Here is a 21,113-nt window from a genome sequence, read left to right as displayed (position 1 = left end):
CTTGTATAATTGGGGGTTGTCATCATTCCCATTTTGTTGTACATCATCGTGAAGAGAACACGATTATAGTAAGAGGGGGGATGAATCATAACAATAACTTTGCCAATTTAAAAGTTTTTATCCAAACAATTGCCTGAATAACCTTAGATGTTGAAATAGACAATTATGCACATAAAAACAAATACCCCCTATTTTTTGAGCATCGACTCATTGGAAGTTGCAACTCCCACACTTCACAGGCACCAACCTACAGGAAGCTCTAACTTCCCCTTCTTGTCTTTGTGAGCACCAACCCACTGCATACAAACTATTTCCACCTTCTCAATGTTGTTGTCTCCAACTAATGATAGACAATCTAATCACTTCTTTATTCTTTTCTTTATACTTCTTAAGTGTGCATATACATTCCTTCTTGGTTTACATCTACATATTCTTTTATAACTATATGTCGAAAATCTGCATAGTAACACAGTGACACGCCCCCCTCCCCCTTTTGCCCAACACGCCAGGGACTAGGATGCATCTGGGACTTGGGGACTTCGGTCCCCCCTCCCCAATGACACCACTGCCACTGAGGATGGGGGGGCATCTCGATGTTAACTATTTGCTGATTTGACTATCAATGTTTGATGATCCAATTCGATGCAATGTTCAAGCATTTATTCTTTTACATTTCTATATCTTATATTGCAATAAATCTTATATTTGAGCAGGTTCCTACAGTTGGCTTGGTCAGTTCACCATCGTGATTCTTGTGAGCTGACATTGGGATTTCAGGGTCTCAATTGTGGGGTTATAGGTTTTCCAGCAACCTATGGTGTGTTTTGGCTCCATCTGAGGGACTTACTATTTATAGTAAGTTAAATTATTGGTTTCATTGAGCTCAGTTGAATGTGTGATGCTCTCAGTTTTTATTCCGGGCTTCAAATTAGGGCTCCAAGAATCTTGGAGGGAGCATTTATTTATAGTAAGTCACCTCGTCAAGTTCGTTCATCGTCTTTCATCATGAGGATCACTTTGGTGTTGTCAGATTTCAATTTTGATCCTTCTTCAATTGTTTTTGCAAGACAGGTGAATTATTATTATTATTCATCTAAATACGCTGAGGTTGTTATTTTTGCTAGTGTTGTTTGTTGGTCACCTCAGTATAATAGCTCGTTGGAATTGGAACAAAAAGTTTTAAAACGTGGGAACGAGAAACAGTGGTCTTGTGTGTCAAAATATTAAGTTATGGTGGAAAAGGTCTTTTTTGAGCCAAAAGCAATTAATAAATTATATTACAGTGGCACTTTATTATATTATAATGTTGTGTTGAGGAAGCTTCTTAAATGGAGTTCATTTGGGAAACTTGTGTCATTTGGAAATTATAAATTCGAGCCCAATTGTAGAGGAAAGCATCTGATTATTTGTTTATCTCTTTGCTTGTTGTCTTTGCGACAATTTTGAGTGTGTGGTTTTCTGTCCTTGCTGAAGTACAAGCGTTAGATTTTGAATTTATCTTGCAATTTGTTGTTGAGGTAAAGAAAATTGTAATTACTTCTCTATTGTATCTATTGTTATTGAGAAGTTGATTGAACAAGTGTTGAAGACTGGATTCTAGAGAACGAATTGAAGGCTGAATTATTAATTTTATGATTCTACGTCTTAGCTGGGAGTTCAATCTGAGTGCTACAGAACTGTCGTTTCACTATAGGGCAGCAATTTATCAATTGCAGGGTCATGTTCACCTAAGCAGGGTTTGTGTGACAATTTTGAGGGGTCGTGTTACATTTTTCAAGAGCTTCATTCAATTTACATGGCCTGCAATATATATTATTGGGGTTGATGTAGATTCACATTGGACTGTAAATTAAAAGTCAAAGCCAATCTATATTTCCAGGTTCTTGGCATTTTAAAATATTATTGCTGATACTATTTGTCTAAAACATTGTTGGTAATGAATTGAAGCTGCAACAAATCCTTTGTCTTTCATAATTATATAATTGCACAGTTCGTAGGGCAGAATTATGAATTAATGTTGGCATTCATACAAACTTCTTAGTATTAAATTGATCTGAAATTGTAAGTGCCCAATTGCATTCTCTAGTGTAATTTTAAAAATCAGATTATCAAATTCGCAACAATAACAGTGAAGACTGCCAAATGTTTGACAAAATGTTGACTATTGATTAGCAAAGGAGAATTGATGATTGTTAAGGACATAGACAGCTGGGGTTACTACAATCTTATATTGCATAACTAGCATTTTAAGTACCATACGTATAGTATATACAACCCCCCCCCCCCACATCCCCCACTGTCATCCCCCTATCATCCCCAAATTAAGGCCACTTTGTCCCCCCGTCCCAAAAACTTGTCCCCTTGTACCTCCGTTCCCTTAGATGATGTAACTATGAAATCTAGTGTAGCTTCATGAGAGTTCTTCTCTCTATTTGTAAGCTTCTATCATTTTTGGTGTCCTATGTTGAAGTCGAGCTTCTAGCAACTTTGATGTGCTCAACTGAAGTCGAACTTCTAGCAATTTTGGTGTGCTCTGCTATAGTTAATTATTGGTCACCTTTCGGCAGCTATGTTATTTCCCATAATTGTCACCTATCGGCAGTTAGCTATTGGGCATCTATCGACAATTATGGTATTGGTTATTTTACATTCTATTGCATCCTATACTTGGTATCCCACGTGGACAGAAGTTGACAGAAGAAATTCTTCTTGAATTGCACATTTTTGCCATATAATTGTCGATCAGTATGCAGCAGTCTATTTCTAACTGTGATTTTCTTTGTTTCATATTCGCATATCCTTAAAAGCATCAGTTATGTCTCTCCCTCTTCAAAGGAGGGGTCATTCGACTATTGAAGATTATTATTTATCTTTGGCATTGTAATCAACATATACATCTTCTCTCATTCAGTGCGAAGAAATTTTTGTGCGTTGAGAAATATTCATTCTTTCATAGTGTTCGAGCTTTCAGAGGCTTTCGTGCTTCCATTCTATTAGAGTGATATATCTATTCTGTGATGGACGTCTTCAAGTTATTCTATCTCTACATATTTGTCTACGTGTTCACTCAAGTCTAGAGTTGTGGTTATTAACATGCATTCAAGATACTTGAAAGAGTTTGTCACTTAATTCGTTTAGTCATTTGTAAAGATTACTTCTTGAGGTTGTAAGATTTTACTAGAGCTAATTAGTGTGTTTATTTGGTCTTTGTTGTTAAGTCTTTATCAACAAATTCTTTCTAGCAATCTCGATAGAAATTTCATTTTTGTATATTCCTATAGGAGTTTGTACTTGGCGTAAGTCTTTGTATCTGATTATATTGTGAAAGATTGTGACAGAATTTGAGTACTCTTTATATAATAATAAAGGTATCATTTTGTGGAGATGAGTTGTTTCACTAGGGTAGGTGGGTTTATCCCAAGATAAAAAGGTTATCTATTTGTGTTGTTTTTGTTATCTCTCTTAATCGGGCTCAAATCTAACATGGTATCAAAGCAAGGTTGCTGAACATCTGTTTTGAACTAGATTTCTTGATTATCTTAGTATTTAACGATGGAGAACAGACTTAAAGTTGAGGATAGATTAGAAGGTTCATCAAACTTTGCATCTTGGAAACCCAAAATCTTAGTTGCTCTTGAAGAAAATGATTTACTCGATTATGTTACATCTATTGTTTCTGAACCTTCTGATGAGACTGCTAAATCTCAGTGGAGGAAAAACAAAATCTTGAGCAGAAAGATCATGATAGATTCTACGAAAGATAATTTGATTCCAATCATCTCCAAATTAGATTCAGCTAAGGAGATGTTTAATACCTTGAACGAGTTATACGAAATCAATAACACCAGCAGGGCTCTTGCCTTGAGAAATCAGTTGTTGCATGTTAAGATGTTTAAAGGAGAATCTGCAGTTTCTTACTTCATGAAAATTACAGATCTAAAAGATCAACTTGCTGCCATAGGTGAATTCTTTCGTGACAAAGATCTAGTAATGATTGCTATGAATGGACTTCATCACTCATGGCAATCATTCATTCAAGGTATCAGTGGTTGAGGTGAACTTCCTAAGTTTGATCACATAAGAGTTGATTGCATTTAAGAAGAGTGCAGGCAAGAAGTAAGAGGTGATAATCAAAAATCCTTCTCTGAAAATGATCGTGTACTTTCTGCTCGTACGTCTAAAGGGAAAAAGAAGAAAGGAAGTTTGAAAGGTTCAAAGAAAAGAGCCTTGATTCCTCTCCCGGCATCAAGAAAAACAAAAGAATTCTCTCTCACATTCAGTGCTTCAGTTGTGATAAGTTTGGCCACTCATGTGAAACAAAAACCATTTCATGGAGCTACTACTGCAGATGTGGAGAATTCTTCTCCGAAAAAGTAATCTTGCAAAAATTCTGAAGGTTTTCTTTTTGTCTCTGCTCTTTCCAGCAATATTCCCTCTAACAGTAATACTTGGTTGATTGATAGTGGAGCCTCTCGCCATATTACCAGTTTCAAAGATAACTTATCAGGCTCGAAGGTAAAAGACTTTCATCTAAATGTCATCATTGGTGATGATGTTAGCTATTCTGTTAAAGGTGTTGGCTCTGCTTCTTTTCAATTAGATTTTGGTATCCCTCTCCATCTAAGTGATGTTCTTTATGTTTCGAGTATTAAGAGAAACTTGATATTGATTTCTGCTTTAGAAGATAAGGATTTCAATATAGCATTCGCTGATGAAAAAGTTTTGGCTTCGAAAAAGAATTCTGATTTTAACTCAGCTTGTGAGATTGGTGTTTGTCATGATAGTCTTTATCATTTCTCAGCACATCCTATTCAAGCTCTTTCTCTGAATTCATTTGATTCCTGTGAACTATGGCACAAGAGATTTAGTCACTTGAATTTCAAGACTATCTTCTACTAAAATTTTTGTTATTGGTCTTCCTCATCTTAATCAGGATCACAAAGAAGTTTGCAAACATTGTGCTTGATGTAAGAACATCAAAAGTCCTTTTCATAGTAGTGAATCTAGATCTAAAGAAATTTTAGAAATTACTCATTCAGATTTATGTAGTCCTATGTTTGTTGCTTCTCTTAGTGGATTCTTGTATTATGTTTCTTTTATTGATGATTTTTCGCACAAGTGTTGGATCTACTTTTTAAGTCTAAAGAATCAGATGAATTGTTGTCTTGGTTCAAAGATTTAAAGCTTTAGTTGAAAACTTGTCTAATAAAAGTATTAAGGCATTGGGATCAGACAATGGTAGAGAGTATGTGGCGGGAATTTTTCAGAACTTTTGTTCAGAAGCAGGGATTAAGAGGGAGTTTTGTGTTCCCTATAATCCTCAACAGTATGGTGTGGCTGAAAGAAAGAATTGGACTGTTATTGAAGCAGTCAAGGTTATGATTCATGATCCAGGTCTTTCCATCTTCTTATGGGCTAAAGCCTGTAGAACTGCAGTGCATATTCAAAATCGTTGCTATCATCAAATTCTTGGCAACATAACTCAAGAAGAAGCTTTTTCAGGTATTAAACCAGATATAAGTTATTTCAGAATTTTTGGTTATCCCGTTTCTCTTCGTATTTTGAAGGAGAAAAGGCTTACGCTTGAACCTTCAGGAAAGAGAGGCATTTGTGTTAGATATAATGACTCATCTAAGGCTTATAGGATCTACATCTCAGCTCAAAAAAAGATTGAAATTAGAAAAGATTTTTACCTTTGATGAACTAAAAGCTTGTAAATTTTCAAAAGCCTCAAGTTCTGAAAATATTGAAGAACATATTGATAATCTCCATGTCCCCTTCATTTTTAATCTAGTGTCCCCTGAAGAGGTTGAGAGGGAGTCTCCTGATGCAGATTTTAATTCTGGTTATCCTTCTCTTGTAGGTATTTCAGCAGGTCCTAGTTTCTCTTCTTCTAGCAAGAAACGTCCTCTATGGGCTAGAAATCTCATGGAAGTAAGGCAGCGCTTCACTGCCCCTTGTGGTACATGCAGAGAAAGCAAGAGGATTCATAAGTTTGTTGTTTATGTTGCTCTAATGAATCACTTTATTACTTTAAAATCCTCCATTGTTGAAGAAGCTTCAAAATAGCAATGATGGAAGAATATCAGTCTATTCTCAAAAATGATGTTTGGAATATTGTTCCAAGACCCAAAGGTAAGTCTATGGTTTCTTCAAAATGGTTGCTTAAAATTAAGCATTATGTTGATGCTAGAATAGAGAAATATAAGGCCAGATTTGTTGCTAGAGATTTCTCTCAAAAAGAGGGCATAGATTATGAGGAAACTTTTTCTCGTGTAGCTCGCTATTCCTCTATTAGATCTATCATTAGTATTGCAGCAATGAAGAGCTGGAAACTCCATCAAATGGATGTTAAAACAACGTTTCTTAATGGTGTTATTGAAGAGGAAGTCTTTATTGAACAGCCCGAAGGGTTCATTAATCATGACAAAGATTCCTATGTGTGCAAACAGAAAAAGGCCTTATATGGCCTTAAGCAAGCACCCTGTGCTTGGCATGAAAGGATTGATATTTATCTTCTTAGCTTGGGATTTGAAAAGACAGATGCTGATTCAAATTTATATTTCCAAAAGAAAGATAATAATTTTCTAATCCGTGTGCTTTATGTGGATGATTTACTTCTTACTGGTGATGATGGTCTGATTGAGAAATGTGAAAAGTACCTTACATCAGAACTTGAAATGAAAGATCTTGGCTTCTTCCATTATTTTTAAAGGTATTTTTCTAAGTCAAGGTAAATATACTTTAGATATTTTGGAAATGTTTGGTATGCTGGATTGTAAATCCATAACCACTCCAATAGAAGTAAATCTTAAGAAATTTTATGAGGATTTGCTGGATCAGATCTGATTGATCCTACCATGTATAGGCAGCTCATTGGTTCCCTCATGTATTTAGTTAACAAAGGGTTTGATATTTGTTATGTTGTTAATAATTTGAGTCAATTCAGCCTTAACCAAGGCAAATTCATTTAGTAGCAGCCAAATATATTCTGAGATATGTTCGTGGTACATTGGGTTTTGGTTTATTTTTTGATTCAAAGGCTGATTTAACACTGACAAGCTTTTCTAACTCAGATTGGCAAGGATGTGCTTTTGACAGAAAGAGTATTTAAGGATATTGTTTCAATCTGCGTTCAACCATGACTTCTTGGTGTAGCGGGAAGCAATCTTGTGTGGCTCAAAGCACTGCTGAAGCAGAGTATGTACCAGAATGTATGGCTGCAAAAGAAGCTTTGTGTCTTCGCAAATTACTCTCTGGTCTTTTTAGTCATATCGTTGAGCCTACTATGATTATGTGCAATAATCAAAGCTGTGTAAAGCTTTCAGTTAGTCATATTTTTCATGACAAATCCAAACATGTAGAAATTGAATAGCATCATCTAAGAGACATGGTTCAAAGGAAAGTCATTAAACTCAAGTTCGTTTCAACTAAAGAACAAGTTATTGATATTCTTCCCAAGCCTCTTCCTAGAGTGAAGTTTAACTACTTCCGAAAAAAGCTTGGCCTAATGGAGAATGATATGCTTACTCAGAGAGTCTTAGCTTCAATAACTATTTTATGGTGTGTACTTCTATGGCAGGGAAGTCATATAATGATGCTTCTTGTGTTCATCCTCTGCAAGTACGCATGATGAAAATATTTAACCCACTGCAAGTAGGCAAGTTGAATTTACCCTCTACGTGTAGGCATCATGTAAATACAATCTTCTCAGGGAGAAGACTGAGGTGAAAATCCTCATTCAAACACCCTCTGCAAGTAGGCATGGTGTATCTCATCCTCTGCGAGTAGGCATGATGGAAATTTGATACATTAATTATTTATTTTCATCTTATAGGAGCAGCTATCATGAAATATGTTTTGACAACGATTGTTGTATTTTGATATTACTATGAGAAGATAACAAGAGTGTTTTGTGATTGCAATTGTCATGTTTTTTATTCTGTTATGTCGAGATAAAATTAGTCTACTGCTTGAATGTGATAACAATAGTGTAAATTTTGAGAAATATTGAATAACCACTTGACTGGTTGCAGCCCCGTGATCTTGTCTCATAAAGACAAATCGGAGATCTCTCTCTTGCCAAGAGCAAATAATGAAAATCTGGTGTAACTTCAAGAGATATCTTCTCTCTATTTGTAAGCTTCTGTAATATTCCTTTCTGGATATTTTACCAAAAACCCGTGATATAAAAGTGCAGATTTAAATCCAAACAGAAAACCAATATTTAATATAAATTCCATAATGTTAATCGATTTATAACCAGCAGATATGCATACGAGAAAACCCAGAAAAGTGTGTTTATTTCCTTCAATATTCAGAAGTACATATTTAAACCAGCAGTTACCACAAATAGTTGCCAAATAACGTTACTATATAATACAACAGCAATACAATAACACGCGACAATCTAGAAAATCCAATCTTACAAACAGAAATAACAATCAAATTGGCAATATAGATAAAACCTGTAAGAAGGATAGGTTTGTGTCCAACCTCCAAAAGCTTCTTCAAGGGTTTGCATCCTCGAAGAGATAACCAATAACTGTTCCCAGCTCCCAAATTAATATTTGTTTTAAATATTATAATCTTTATATCCTCCCATGTGGAGCCTTTTGTAACTTTATCACTTTTTCCAATGTGATGCACGCTTTTTTAAGCATGGGATAAAGCACATTTTTGTCCTTTAGTCACTTAAGTGAACATAGAACCTTTTTAAAATAAAGTGACAAGTTAAATGAACTTTTAAAATCACTTAGCCAGTAAACCATATAATCATCAGACATTAAAATACCTGACCAAACGAACTCAGATAAGCACGTGCAATAGCTCGTTGGAAAGCTCTCGGCAAAACGCTTCCAAACCAACACTGAGATATCAAGAATATTGAGCTCTATTTACTTACTAAAAATAGTAAGCATCCGAACAACCTACCAAAACTGCTCTGATGGGTCTGAAACTAGAAATGTCTAGGCCAAATCTCGAACTAAACCCCGTAAAGAACCTTCTCGCCCCCTGAAACCAAAAAAAGTGAGTCGGCAACACTGAATTATAATGTCCCAGAAAAAGGGGACATTACAAAACCTCTCTTCTCAAAGATTGCTTACCCTCAAGCACTCTGCTCATATCTATACAAACCAAATGCCAGGATCCCATACTCGCCTCGAGAATGAGGCTGTACTCCTCAGTCAATGTACCCCGGCATGCATCTTCCCAAACTCAGAATGGTGAAACAATACAATAGGAATCAATGTGCCAAATAACTGAATGCCAAGATCCCAAGTCTCACCATTAAGGGACACTAATTGCCATGTGTCGCTGCCCTGTGTACCAATACCCTCTGTCAGAATGAATGCCTCACTCCATGAGTGACCCTGTGAGTCTCTACTGTCAAGTGATGATGGGAGCTCGGCAATATACCAATATCCACCCCAACATGATAACGACCAAACTCTCCTCCTAGCTCCCTAATAAAAGGCAATACATAGGGATTCTCCCCATGGATCCCAAGTGAGAACTTGTACGCTATCTGAGATACCACTAACCAGCTCCTATAATATCTATACCATTGTACCACTATACCAATCCTGTAATATTTGTATCGATGACAATGATAAACCCGGCCAATCTAACTCCACCATCATATCACCCAAGTGAGAACAGAGTAACCCTAATCTCTAGAACGCTGATGCGTCATAAGGCTGAAACACACAAATCATAAGCATATGACTGTGTAACAACACAGCATAATCTGCTAGATGTAAGATACTATTAACACCTGGATCCCCGATTACCCAATCAACATGATCCTGGGTAAAGGAAAGAGTGGTTGGTGAATCACCAACATCATGAGTGCTAACACTATCTTCACTATCCCGCTGAATAAAAAATGTAGACACCTCATGTGGAACATAGGGTGATGTGTGATCTCCCCACTCATCTGCAAATAACTCATTGACCCTTGAAGGCCAAATAGAATCAGCGAATATATTACCAACATACACAGGCAAATCACTGATAGCGGAAATATACCAACAAGAAAAATCACCAATCAACAAGTAGGCCGTAGCCATCTCATAAGATGTTGGGTGATAAAACTTTGGGTAAGCTAAAAATTCCCTCAGAGCATGCTAAGGATAAATCTGAACTTCCTACTCCACCATAAGTACTCTTGCTTATGTTAAAGTCTTCGTAAAATGATGGTTCACCATTAGTTGAAATCTTTGAATTATCCTCACTTGTTGTATCACTAACCATGTGCTCCTATGAGAATGTACAGCTGTTGTCATAAAAATCAGAATTTTCAGACTCTTTAACTTGCTGATCCCTAGAATTCTTCTCATCATGGAAAGTCTCAAACAGAAAACACGTGATTGAATTACATTGTTTGTCTGCAGATCTATCCACTTTATGAATTTCTTCAATGATTTGTGTGATTTCTTGTGTCCTGGAACCACGATTGTCTTCTTCATAATTGGCTGCCCCACTCGTTTGATTTTCACCTTGGTGGATGATGTAATGTGTTAAGCTCAATTGAAGGCATAGCTCATCTACCTCACTCTCCTTGTCCCTTCCAAATTTTATTGCTAGAGCTCTATCCATTAATAGTTGCAAGTACTGATACTTTATCATTTTCAAAGTTCCAAAAATAGTATGTAAAAGAGGACTCGTGACACCACATACATTCCCATGCCTCTCTTCTATCACAATCTTCGCATGACATCCTCAATCAAATTGGAAGAATCATCCATCCTCATCAACACTTGAACAATCTTGTCCTCTTTGACCAAAAGCATATCCAATAAATCAAGGAGTGATAATGGTTTTTGACCATCTCCTTCAAACACAAGTGGGTTGTTCTCCATAGAATTTTCTAATTTCTCGTCACCTAGGGGAACAATATTTTCAGATATATCCTCTAACTCAATGTGAGCTAGCTCATCTATCCTGCCAACATTGTGGTCCATTTGCTCCTCAAAATTTGACATAATTTCCAACCTAGTATCACCATAAAATTCATCCAAGTTAATTTCCATGTCACCAAATAAGATGCTAGTGTTTTCCACATCTAAATAAGATGGGGAGTTGCCAACATTGGCGGCTTGGTCAATTCTTCTATATGGGCCATCAACATGCTCATCAGGCGGCTAGTGTAAACAACTCCATAAGTTACTTCTATCTCCCAATTATCTGTTAGTATGCTTGTGCCATTATTAGTGCTACTATCCAGTTGATTGATATCGGCCCTATGCAAATTTTTGTAACTGTCCTCTACAAGGAGATCTCGAGCTAATGCATGGTATTTGTTTCTCATCATATCGATCTTGTCTTGCAGCTCTAGCTGAAAGTCCACATAATTAATGAAAGGAAATTCTTTTTGAAGATTTCACAAAAATTTGTTATACTCATCATACAGTCTCCTTACTTTCGTTTTTACATTCATAAGGATCTTTGACTTGCCCATCATGAGTGTACCTTGAATTCTTATTTTTTTAAAGGTCAATTGTAGCCATGCTTGTGTCTTCAACAACTTCCTGTCTTTCTATACTTTTATTGAAAGACTGATCAAGATCTGCTTCCAACTCGATGCCAATCATTGTAATACTCTCTGCTAATTCTAACCCCTAAGTTTTGATCTGGAACTGACGTGTTTAATCAAACAGTTATCATGCAATCTCAATCCCTTCCGTAGATATACATTCTATAAAAACATAACCACTACTTTATCGACTCAAATGTTGTGAGTTGATATTAACCAATGATATTTCGAGAACCCACCAACTCAACTACATGCTCATGCCTCAACCTTGAGACCATTGAAACCTGTGCTAAAAATTATGGGTTCGCCTTTGGTTGACTGCTGACATCTACTTCTTAATCGTTGCAGCTGAACCATTGCTTAATGTTGCATAGTATACTCTTCCATAGGATCCTTCTCCAATCAAAAATTTTGGACCAAAGTTATCTGTTGCTTCCTTTAACTCTTCTAGAGATAGAGCAGGTGCTTCAATAGGAGGAACTTTCTGTGGAGTGTCATTCTTTGCCCCCTCAAATGCTTTACAATTGCCCTGGTTTCCTGTATTGATCTCGCTTCAATAGGAATTTACACCTCTACACATTCCATTGCCTTCAACTCTACACGTTATTAGCTGCAAACAGAATAGGAACGTGAAACTTGAGATTTGACATCCCTTTGAATCTACCAACATCGTACTCCAAGCATAGGATGATATGATTCAGTGTGCCATGATGCAAACCAAAATATTGAGCTCTATCTAACAAACTATTCACCAGAACAGTCATCCATTGACCAATTTCCTGCTATTGTCGTGAGAACCCTGGGCACAACCTGTACCTACTATGTGTTTCATTAGTCACCATAAACATCTTCATTGATGATTTGAATACATTATAATCCTAAGCTATAGCCGAAACCCAACGTGTGGAGTAACTCGACTACTGTTGTGTATGGGATAATGTCGTAACTATGGAGGATACTGTCTGGAGTTAGCCAACCCATGTATTGGTGTGGAATGGAGACAATATTGTTCTCAACTCTACCAACTCCAACAGTCGTATACTCTCTGTTGCGTGTGAACATGGGGATGTTTTACCATGGATAAGACCCGACCCGTGGCTTCCTCTAGCACCCGTGCTTCCAAACAATTGGCGACAGTAGTTGTGGCAACTCCCCTCGATATGAGAGTGAATGCGTGTGACTGTAGAGTAACCTCCAAAGCTTGGATGGGTTGCGTATCACCAACCTCAAGCGGCAGCTTATCTTTATCACCAACTTCAAGCTGACTATCATCTGGGTTCTGTGAATCCCTTCCTTGCTGCAACTGTATTTAAACACGTCTCCAAAGACCCTTCCAGACTGCCAATGCTGTCCGCTTCACTGACAGAAGGAATCTGCTAACCCGTGAAGGGAGGGAAATAGTCAATACTGTGACCAAAGTTTCTATGTATGGTCGTCGGTTACTCAGTAACACCAATTCGGCTAAGACTCTCCAAACCAAGTCATGGAGTTCAAATTTATTTTTTCCCGTGAAATGTATACCTCCTATGAACCATCGAGGATGCTATTGAGAGTTTTGTGGCATCTTGAAACCAGTTTGCAAGTACACCCAATGCTATCTTAATGAACTTCAGTTCAGGAATAAAGGTATTGGCAATAATGAGTAGTAGTATGGAGGTCGTCCTGACCTTGGTTTATCCCTGAAGTTGTAGTATTGGAAATAAAATTGGTCTGAAGATGATGACGCATTCCCACAGAGTCGAATTGTTATTATGTGCCACCTCCAAACATGCAACTACCCTTGCAGATGCGTCTTCCTCTATGAGGCATTCCTAATTATTAACCTGACTTGTTACTGCTGTATATGGTCGCTCACGTGTGGACGTAAATCTGAAGTTACTAAGACTATTGTGCAATCCCCCATACCTACTATGTTACTGAGCTTGACATTACGTTATTAACCCACGTTATTCTAGCCCAACTGAACTAAACCTTGAAGAAGATACATACATGAAATTACTCTTCGACTATAGATAGATCACTGGAACCCTCCTGTGCCGTCCACACATCTCTGTCATGCAAATATCAGCATGTATGTATTGTTAAGGCCTTTCCCAAATCACCTCAGTGAACTGGAGCTACACTCTTCTGATGTAAATCGACCCAATACCTAACTCTTGCAAAAATTATGTCTGTGTGGATAAAACTTCACAGGTTGGCAGGAAGACCAGCTCTGAGACCACTGTAATATCCCTTTCCGGATATTTTACCAAAAACAAGTGATACAAAAGTGCAGATTTAAACCCGAACAGAAAACCAATATTTAATATAAATTCCAAAATGTTAATCAATTTATAACCAGCAGATATGCTTTCGAGAAAACCTAGAAAAGTGTGTTTATTTCCTCCAATATTCAGAAGTACATATTTAAACCAGCAATTAACACAAATAGTTGCCAAATAACATTACTGTAGTACACAATAGCAATACAATAACACGCGACAATCCAAAAAATCCAATCTTACAAACAAAAATAATAGTCAGATTGGCAATATAGATAAAACCTGTAAGAAGGCTAGGTTTGCATCCAACCTCAAAAAGCTTCTTCAAGGGTTTGCGTCCTCAAATAGTTAACCAGTAACTGTTTCCAGCTCCCAGATTAATATTTGTTTTAAATATTATAATCATTATATCGTCCCATGTAGAGCCTGTTGTACCTTTATCACTTTTCCCAATGTGATGCACACTCTTTTAAGCAATGTGGGATAAAGCACCTTTTTGTCCTTTAGTCACTTAAGTGAACATAGTACCTTTTTAAAATAAAGTGACAAGTTAAATGAACTTTTAAGTCACTTAGCCAATAAACCATATAATCGTCAGGCATTAAAATAACTGACCAAACGAACTCGAATAAGCACGTGTAATAGCTCGTTGGAAAGCTCTCGGCGAGACGCTTCCAAACCAACACTGAGATACCAAGAATACTAAGCTCTGTTTACTTAGTAAAAATAGTAAGCATCCGGACAACCTGCCAAAACTGCTCTGATGGGTCTGAAACTGAAAATGTCTAGGCCAAATCTCGAATTGAACCCCGTAAAGAACCTTCTCGCCCCACGAAACCGAGGCGAAGTGAACAAACAACACTGAATTATAATGTCCCAAAAAAAGAGGACATTACATACGCATGATGAAAATATTTAACCCACTGCAAGTAGGCAAGGTGAATTTACCCTCTACGTGTAGGCATCACGTAAATACAATCTTCTCAGAGAGAAGATTGAGGTGAAAATCCTCTTTCAAACACCCTCTGCAAGTAGGCATGGTGTATCTCATCCTCTGCGAGTAGGCATGATGGAAATTTGATACATTAATTATTTATTTTCATCTTATAGGAGCAGCTATGATGAAATATGTTCTAACAACAATTGTCGTATTTTGAATTTTTGATATTACTATGAGAAGATAACAAGAGTGTTTTGTGATTGCAATTGTCATGTTTTTTATTCTGTTATGTTGAGATAAAATTAGTCTATTGTTCGGATGTGATGACAATAGTGTAAATTTTGAGAAATATTGAATAACCATTTGACTGGTTGCAGCCCCGTGATCTTGTCTCATAAAAACAAATCGAAGATCTCTGTCTTGCCAAGAGAAAATATTGAAAATCTGGTGTAACTTCAAGAAATATCTTCTCTCTGTTTGTAAGCTTCTATAATTATTGGTGTGCTCTACTGAAGTCGACCTTCTAGCAAATTTGATGCTCAATTGAAGTCGAACTTCTAGCAATTTTGGTGTGCTCTACTACAGTTGATTATTTGTCACCTATCGGCAGCTATGTTATCTCACATATTTGTCACCTATTGGCAGTTGGTTATTGGGCACCTATTGGCAACGCTATGATATTGATTATTTTCTGAGTTACCATGGTAACTCCCGCCCCCCACCCTAGACCTAAATAAGTCCGAATTGGTCTGTAGTTCTTGTCTGGTTCGAACTTGGTTTGGGCAGGATTATTTTCCCCCCCTATGAATACGATCGGGTTCGAACCCTAGCGAACCAACACCAAAAGGTTCAAACCCACAGCAAACTAGGCCCCACAAACGGCTAGAAAGTGCTTTTTTGGCAAAGTTGAAATGTTTTTTGGCATCCACAATGCTAAAAGTTGTTATGAATTGCTTTTGGTGGCTTCTCATTGTCATTTTATGTTTCCAAACAGGTTATTTTGTCTTAAGGAAGAACACATTAGTTAGAATATTAATAGTTTTTATGATTTTCATTCCATTAGTTGAACGATGAACGTGAAACAATGATACTTGATATTTATAATGTTTTGAATCTTTGATTTTGAAATTGATTGAACTATATTATGGTATGATCACTATGATTACAAGTTAAACTGTTTATGGTGGTTTTGTTGTTTAAATGTGTTTATGCTACTATGCTACATTTTAATTTAACTCATGCTTTATATATATATATACACACATGTTTTTGAACTAAAGAACCCAAACCCCTTTCCAAAATTTTGACCAACTTACAAACCAGTTCTCAAACTTGGAACTTGGAACCGAACCCAAATTGGCAACTTGGGTTATTTTACATTCTATTGCATCCTATTCTTGGTATCCCACATGGAAGGGAGTTGACAGAAGCAATTCTTTTTGAAATGCACGTTTTTTCCATATCGTAGTCGATGAGTATGCAGCAGTCTATTTGTAATTGTTCGTTTCTCTCTTTCATGTTTGCATATCCTTGAGCATCGATTATGTCTCACTCTCCAAGGAGGGACCATTCGATTATTTGAGATTATTATTTATCTTTGGTATCAGGATTAATCAACATATACATGTCCTGTCATTTAGAGCAAAGATATTCCAGCAAGGTGTTCATGCGTTGAGAAATATTCATTCTTTCATGCTGTTCGAGCTTTCAGAGACTTTTGTGCTCCCATTCTATTAGAGTGTTCTCTCTGTTTTGTGGTGGATGTCTTCAGATTATTCTATCTGCGCATATTTATCTATGCGTTCACTCAAGTATGGAGTTGTGCTTGTTACCATGCATTCAAGATAGCTGAAAGAGTTTGTTTCTTACTTTGTTTAGTCATTTTCCCATATTATTTCTTCAGGTCATGGGACTTTAGTGGAGCTAATCAGTGTGTTTGTTTGGTCTTTGTTGTTAAGTCTTTATCAACAAATTCTTTCTAGCAATCTCAAAAGAGATTTCATTTTTGTATATTTCCCATGGGAGTTTGTACTTCGTAAAAGTCTTTGTAGCTGATTATATTATGAAAGATTGTGAAAGACTTTGTGAACCTGAGTTGTTTCCCTCGGGTAGGAGGGTTTTTCCCAAGATAAAAAGGTTATCTGTTTGTGTTGTTTATGTTATCTCTCTTAATCTGGTTTAAATTTAACACTGTATACATCATAAATTCTCCTTTACATCTTAGCATACACCTTTGCTATATTTGTATCTATATATCTTTTATAACTGCATTAATCCTTTTCTCTATCATTCGCTCTCACTGCTTCTCTACTCTATCACACTTTGTCCTAAATACATACATACATACATGTCTGTTTGTGTGTGTGTATTACATCACATACATAATTTTCAATATAAATGGAGAATGCTTCTAAGTATACAACTTTCCTAGATCTGCATCTTTTATTAAGTAATATTTGTTTATCCCTTTTTAAATAATTAATCACACCTTTTTTAAAATATTACTCTTTTATTTTTATTGCTATTGTGTTATCATTGAAACCATACCATACCTTAGTCATTGGATTTTAATATTTATTACAGTCTTAACTCTTTATAAATATTTGACGCTACTCGAATCTATTGTTGACAGTATTTATAATGGGAATTGTTTCTTCAACCTATTCAAAGATTATGATTGCTGCTCATACATGTCTTTCCAGCTGTGACCTATCCTTGCCTCTCATGACTTGTGCTCACTCAAGGATTTGGACACTTAACTAATGTCTGTCAGCTTGCGAAATTGGATACTCTCAACACTATTTTTAATATAAGTTTTGATGCCATTTCAATTAGCCAAACTTCAATCCAATTTATGCTAGGATGAATCCACTGTCAATGCTTGCAAGCAAAACTATATTTGATGACTGCCATTATTAATCATCCACCATTATTGTCATCCTGTAGACAATCCATATTCTGTCTGAGATTGCAGTTTGTTGTTCATTCTATTTGCCCTTCCTTGCAATCATTGTTTGGCAATGCTAGAAGACTCAACGCAGTATGTAGAGAGTCGTTCCAATATATTGATGTGTTCCTGATTAATATTCTTCTCTTTTACCCATGTTAGATACTCTAAACTATATACTTTGATGACGTGGTAATGTTCTTCTCGTTTCCTCCTCTATTTCTTTTATATATGTAGTATACAGCGTTATTATATGTGCCTTATTATATTCAATATATATAACATTTTATCGGGGCCTCAAAGACATCATTCCTTCTGCTTCTTAAGATCATATATTACTGCTGCTCTGCATAATATATAAGCTGACTGAGTTTTGATAGCTTCATCGAAATTTTGCGATTTCCGTAAAACTCTGTTGACTCAACCTGACATAGATATTAAAAAGATTTTTTCTTCCATAGTTACCATCAACCTTTAGCATCCTCTATTTCATTATTATTGCTGCCATTATACTTTTGACCAGGCTAATATTTTCATCTGCCATTGACCACTTCATTTTTCCTGCTCCATCATTTATATGCCATTACTGAGTATCCATGTTTCAATTGGAACCCATGTTTGTACATAGAACACCTCTATGATTTATTGGCTGTTGTCCGTCTTTCTACTTTGTCCATTATTGCTCCATAGATGACGTGGATTCTTCAGATTTTAATTGTCACAATAAAAATCTTCTATAATAAACTTGAGATCATTATTGGCAACGTTCTTGTCTTTTCTTTCAATTACAGCGGTCTTAGTCTATCTCTGTGTTGACTTGGCAATGACTCATCATATGACTTTAAGGGCTTTTGTTTTTTACTTGTATTACTTGGTTTTTTCATAGCAGATTGACTTGTTATTTGTGTCTGCATCTGCAATGTACACCGGATATTCCAGGCCTTTCTGTAACATATAAATGTGTAGTCTGAGTTTCCTTAAACTTCAGCTTTCTGTATCATTTAAATATATATCATCATATTTATATTGATAATGAAATAAATATTATATCAATTATATATCTTCAATTTTATATGCATCTTCTGGTTATGTCCGACTTTCACATATTGACAGTATTCCATCACGTCATAGACAACTTCTTTTTGGGGGTGGATGATGTTATCGGGAAATAATAATAATTTTTGTTACAGTGTCTTTTATGTTGTTAATGTTATTGGTGTAACCGAAGGGTAAGCAGTTATGGGTTGGGACGGTTCACCTCACACCCCATTGGTTTATATATGTACTTCTTTCGGATGGAATAGGATATCGTATAATTGGAGGGGTTGTCACTGTGAGGTCATATTGTTGTCATAAATTGTAAATAGTTTATGAATTAATATAAAAGCATTGGGTGTTATATGTCATACTATGTTCTTTTACATTTTATGTTGCTATTATATGCATTAAACCTGCTAACCCGCGGGGGCAAACAGAGATAAGGTAAAGAGTTACAATCAGCAAGTTGTTTCATCAAAACTACCAGAAACCAGTCGAACCAGGCACCTTGTTCCTAGGAACAAGTCAACCAGGGCACCCTACTCCCAGCATTTCAACCTCAGAATTAATAATTAAGTCAATTGTAATCTGTTGGTTCCAGATCCTTCACATCATCTGTCTATCTATACTCATCCTCATACGCACATAAAACCTTCAATTTTCTCCATTTGTTCCCCAATCTTACAATCTTTCATCCACAATTGCACTCCAACCCTCCATAACAGTGAAGGATCATTGCATCTAGCTAGTGCTGCATCCCTTTTGATACCTAGTGGATGATCTTTCTTCCAATACAAGAGAGATAGGCCTAACCTTCCTAGTTTGTTTATACATCCTCGCAAACCTTATTTCCCACTTTACATATATTCTATGTAGTATGATTTAGAATATTATAGTAATTCTTGATCTGAGATTGAGAAGAAATAATGTTCTGATTAACTCTTTAAGAAAAATCATCACTTTTGCCTAAATTTTCTTCCCTCCCTCAAAGGACAACTAAAGTCCAACACAACCATGAAGAGACGACAACTTATGGCACAAAACTGTTGATTCTAATATGGTCCCTTGATATGATCACCATTGATATATTGGAACTATGTATATTAGTAAACCTTATATAATGTTCACATGTGTTTAGTTGGCAACTATTTGAAAGTTAAATTTGATGCTAGAACAAGCATGTTCTTTGATAATTTTTTGAGTGTACCTATAAACTAGATAATGCTGTAAGATCTATATTAGAGATACTCAATTGCATTGCACATAAATACAGTGCAGTTAAAAATTTCCAGAAAGACAAATAAGTGTGACGTATTAAACCTACAAATGCTTTAGCTTCTAACAATAATATGCATACAATATAGTTTCTACATAATCCAAATAAGTTAAATAAACTATTAATGATGCAACAAAAGAATAAACGCCCATCACCATTGAGGTACAAATTAAGAAAAAAATTGAACACACATTACACCTCATCAATTGACCCAAAACGATTTTTGACAGCTCTCAAAAGGCGATTTGATGATAAGCCATCTCCCTGCAAAACCAAAGACAACAAAATTTCTCAAAGAAGACTTCTATCCACTGATTAACATTTAGTTAGTGATCTCTAATGTTGGCATGCAATGTAAGGAAAGGATACTAAGGAAACTTGCAATTACTTGATACATTTTTTTTTAAATTAATTTCCTTCAATAAAAGTATTATATGACTACACACACAAAAAAATATCTAACGGAAAAATAGACCTCCATGTATAAAACTACATCCACAATATGCTCTAAAATGCGTGGCCCGGCTATATCTCCCGTCTTTGTCACATGACCAACCTGTTAACATGAAACATACCTCTCTATTTAATATACAACACCAAATGACTCATCATGCATATCACAAACTATTTACAAGAGAGACGCACATCAATAAACGAATAAACATAGCATAACATAATTAAAAGAAATGCAACCTATTCTTAAAAGAAAAGCAATACATGTAATAAAATCAAACAATTTCAATCGATGAACAATACCTACAACACAAGATATACCCTAAGAATACCCTTTCAAATAAAGCCTAGCAAGAAAGAGAGCACTCTCATTATATTATTTACAAATGAATTACAATAAAATAATGTAATGTTCCCATTTATTGGTCATTTTGAAATCCTTGAAAGCTCCTCCTTGGAAAGCACTAGCCTTTGTTAAATATTTTGCCATTGATGTCAAAGGTTGATAGTCAAGGTCACATAAATTTTAAAGGTTTACTCAAAGTAATAGAAAATTGGAATAAAATTCCTATCGAGATGCTTAGGCTACTTGATTGTGTTCATGACCCATCTAGTTGTCTTCTTGAGCTGCTTGGTTGTTTGGTTAAGTTGCTTCAGCT

General features: G+C 36.0%; 1 protein-coding gene across 4 annotated transcripts in view; it reads right to left on the bottom strand.

Annotated features, from left to right (window-relative positions):
- Positions 1–21,113, bottom strand: part of LOC149550912 (DNA repair protein RadA-like protein) — a 168,983-nt gene that overhangs the window by 55,587 nt on the left and 92,283 nt on the right. For all 4 annotated transcript variants that reach the window (XR_016352635.1, XM_089786478.1, XM_089786480.1 and 1 more), the window contains 2 exons: positions 20,477–20,557; positions 20,200–20,265 (listed from right to left, as the gene is read on the bottom strand). Coding sequence is in view for 3 of the 4 variants with exons in the window: in XM_089786478.1 (XP_089642604.1) it covers positions 20,200–20,265; positions 20,477–20,557 (147 nt within the window). In the remaining variant the exon portion in view is untranslated. The remainder of the gene's footprint in view (positions 1–20,199; positions 20,266–20,476; positions 20,558–21,113) is intronic.

This window comes from Cupressus sempervirens, chromosome 6 (assembly GCF_028749045.1).
Source record: "Cupressus sempervirens isolate cs-2001-9-10 chromosome 6, ASM2874904v1, whole genome shotgun sequence".
Classification (NCBI taxonomy): domain Eukaryota; kingdom Viridiplantae; phylum Streptophyta; class Pinopsida; order Cupressales; family Cupressaceae; genus Cupressus; species Cupressus sempervirens.
The sequence above is the reverse complement of the archived record's forward strand: the minus strand, read 5'-3'. Positions and strand labels throughout refer to the sequence as shown.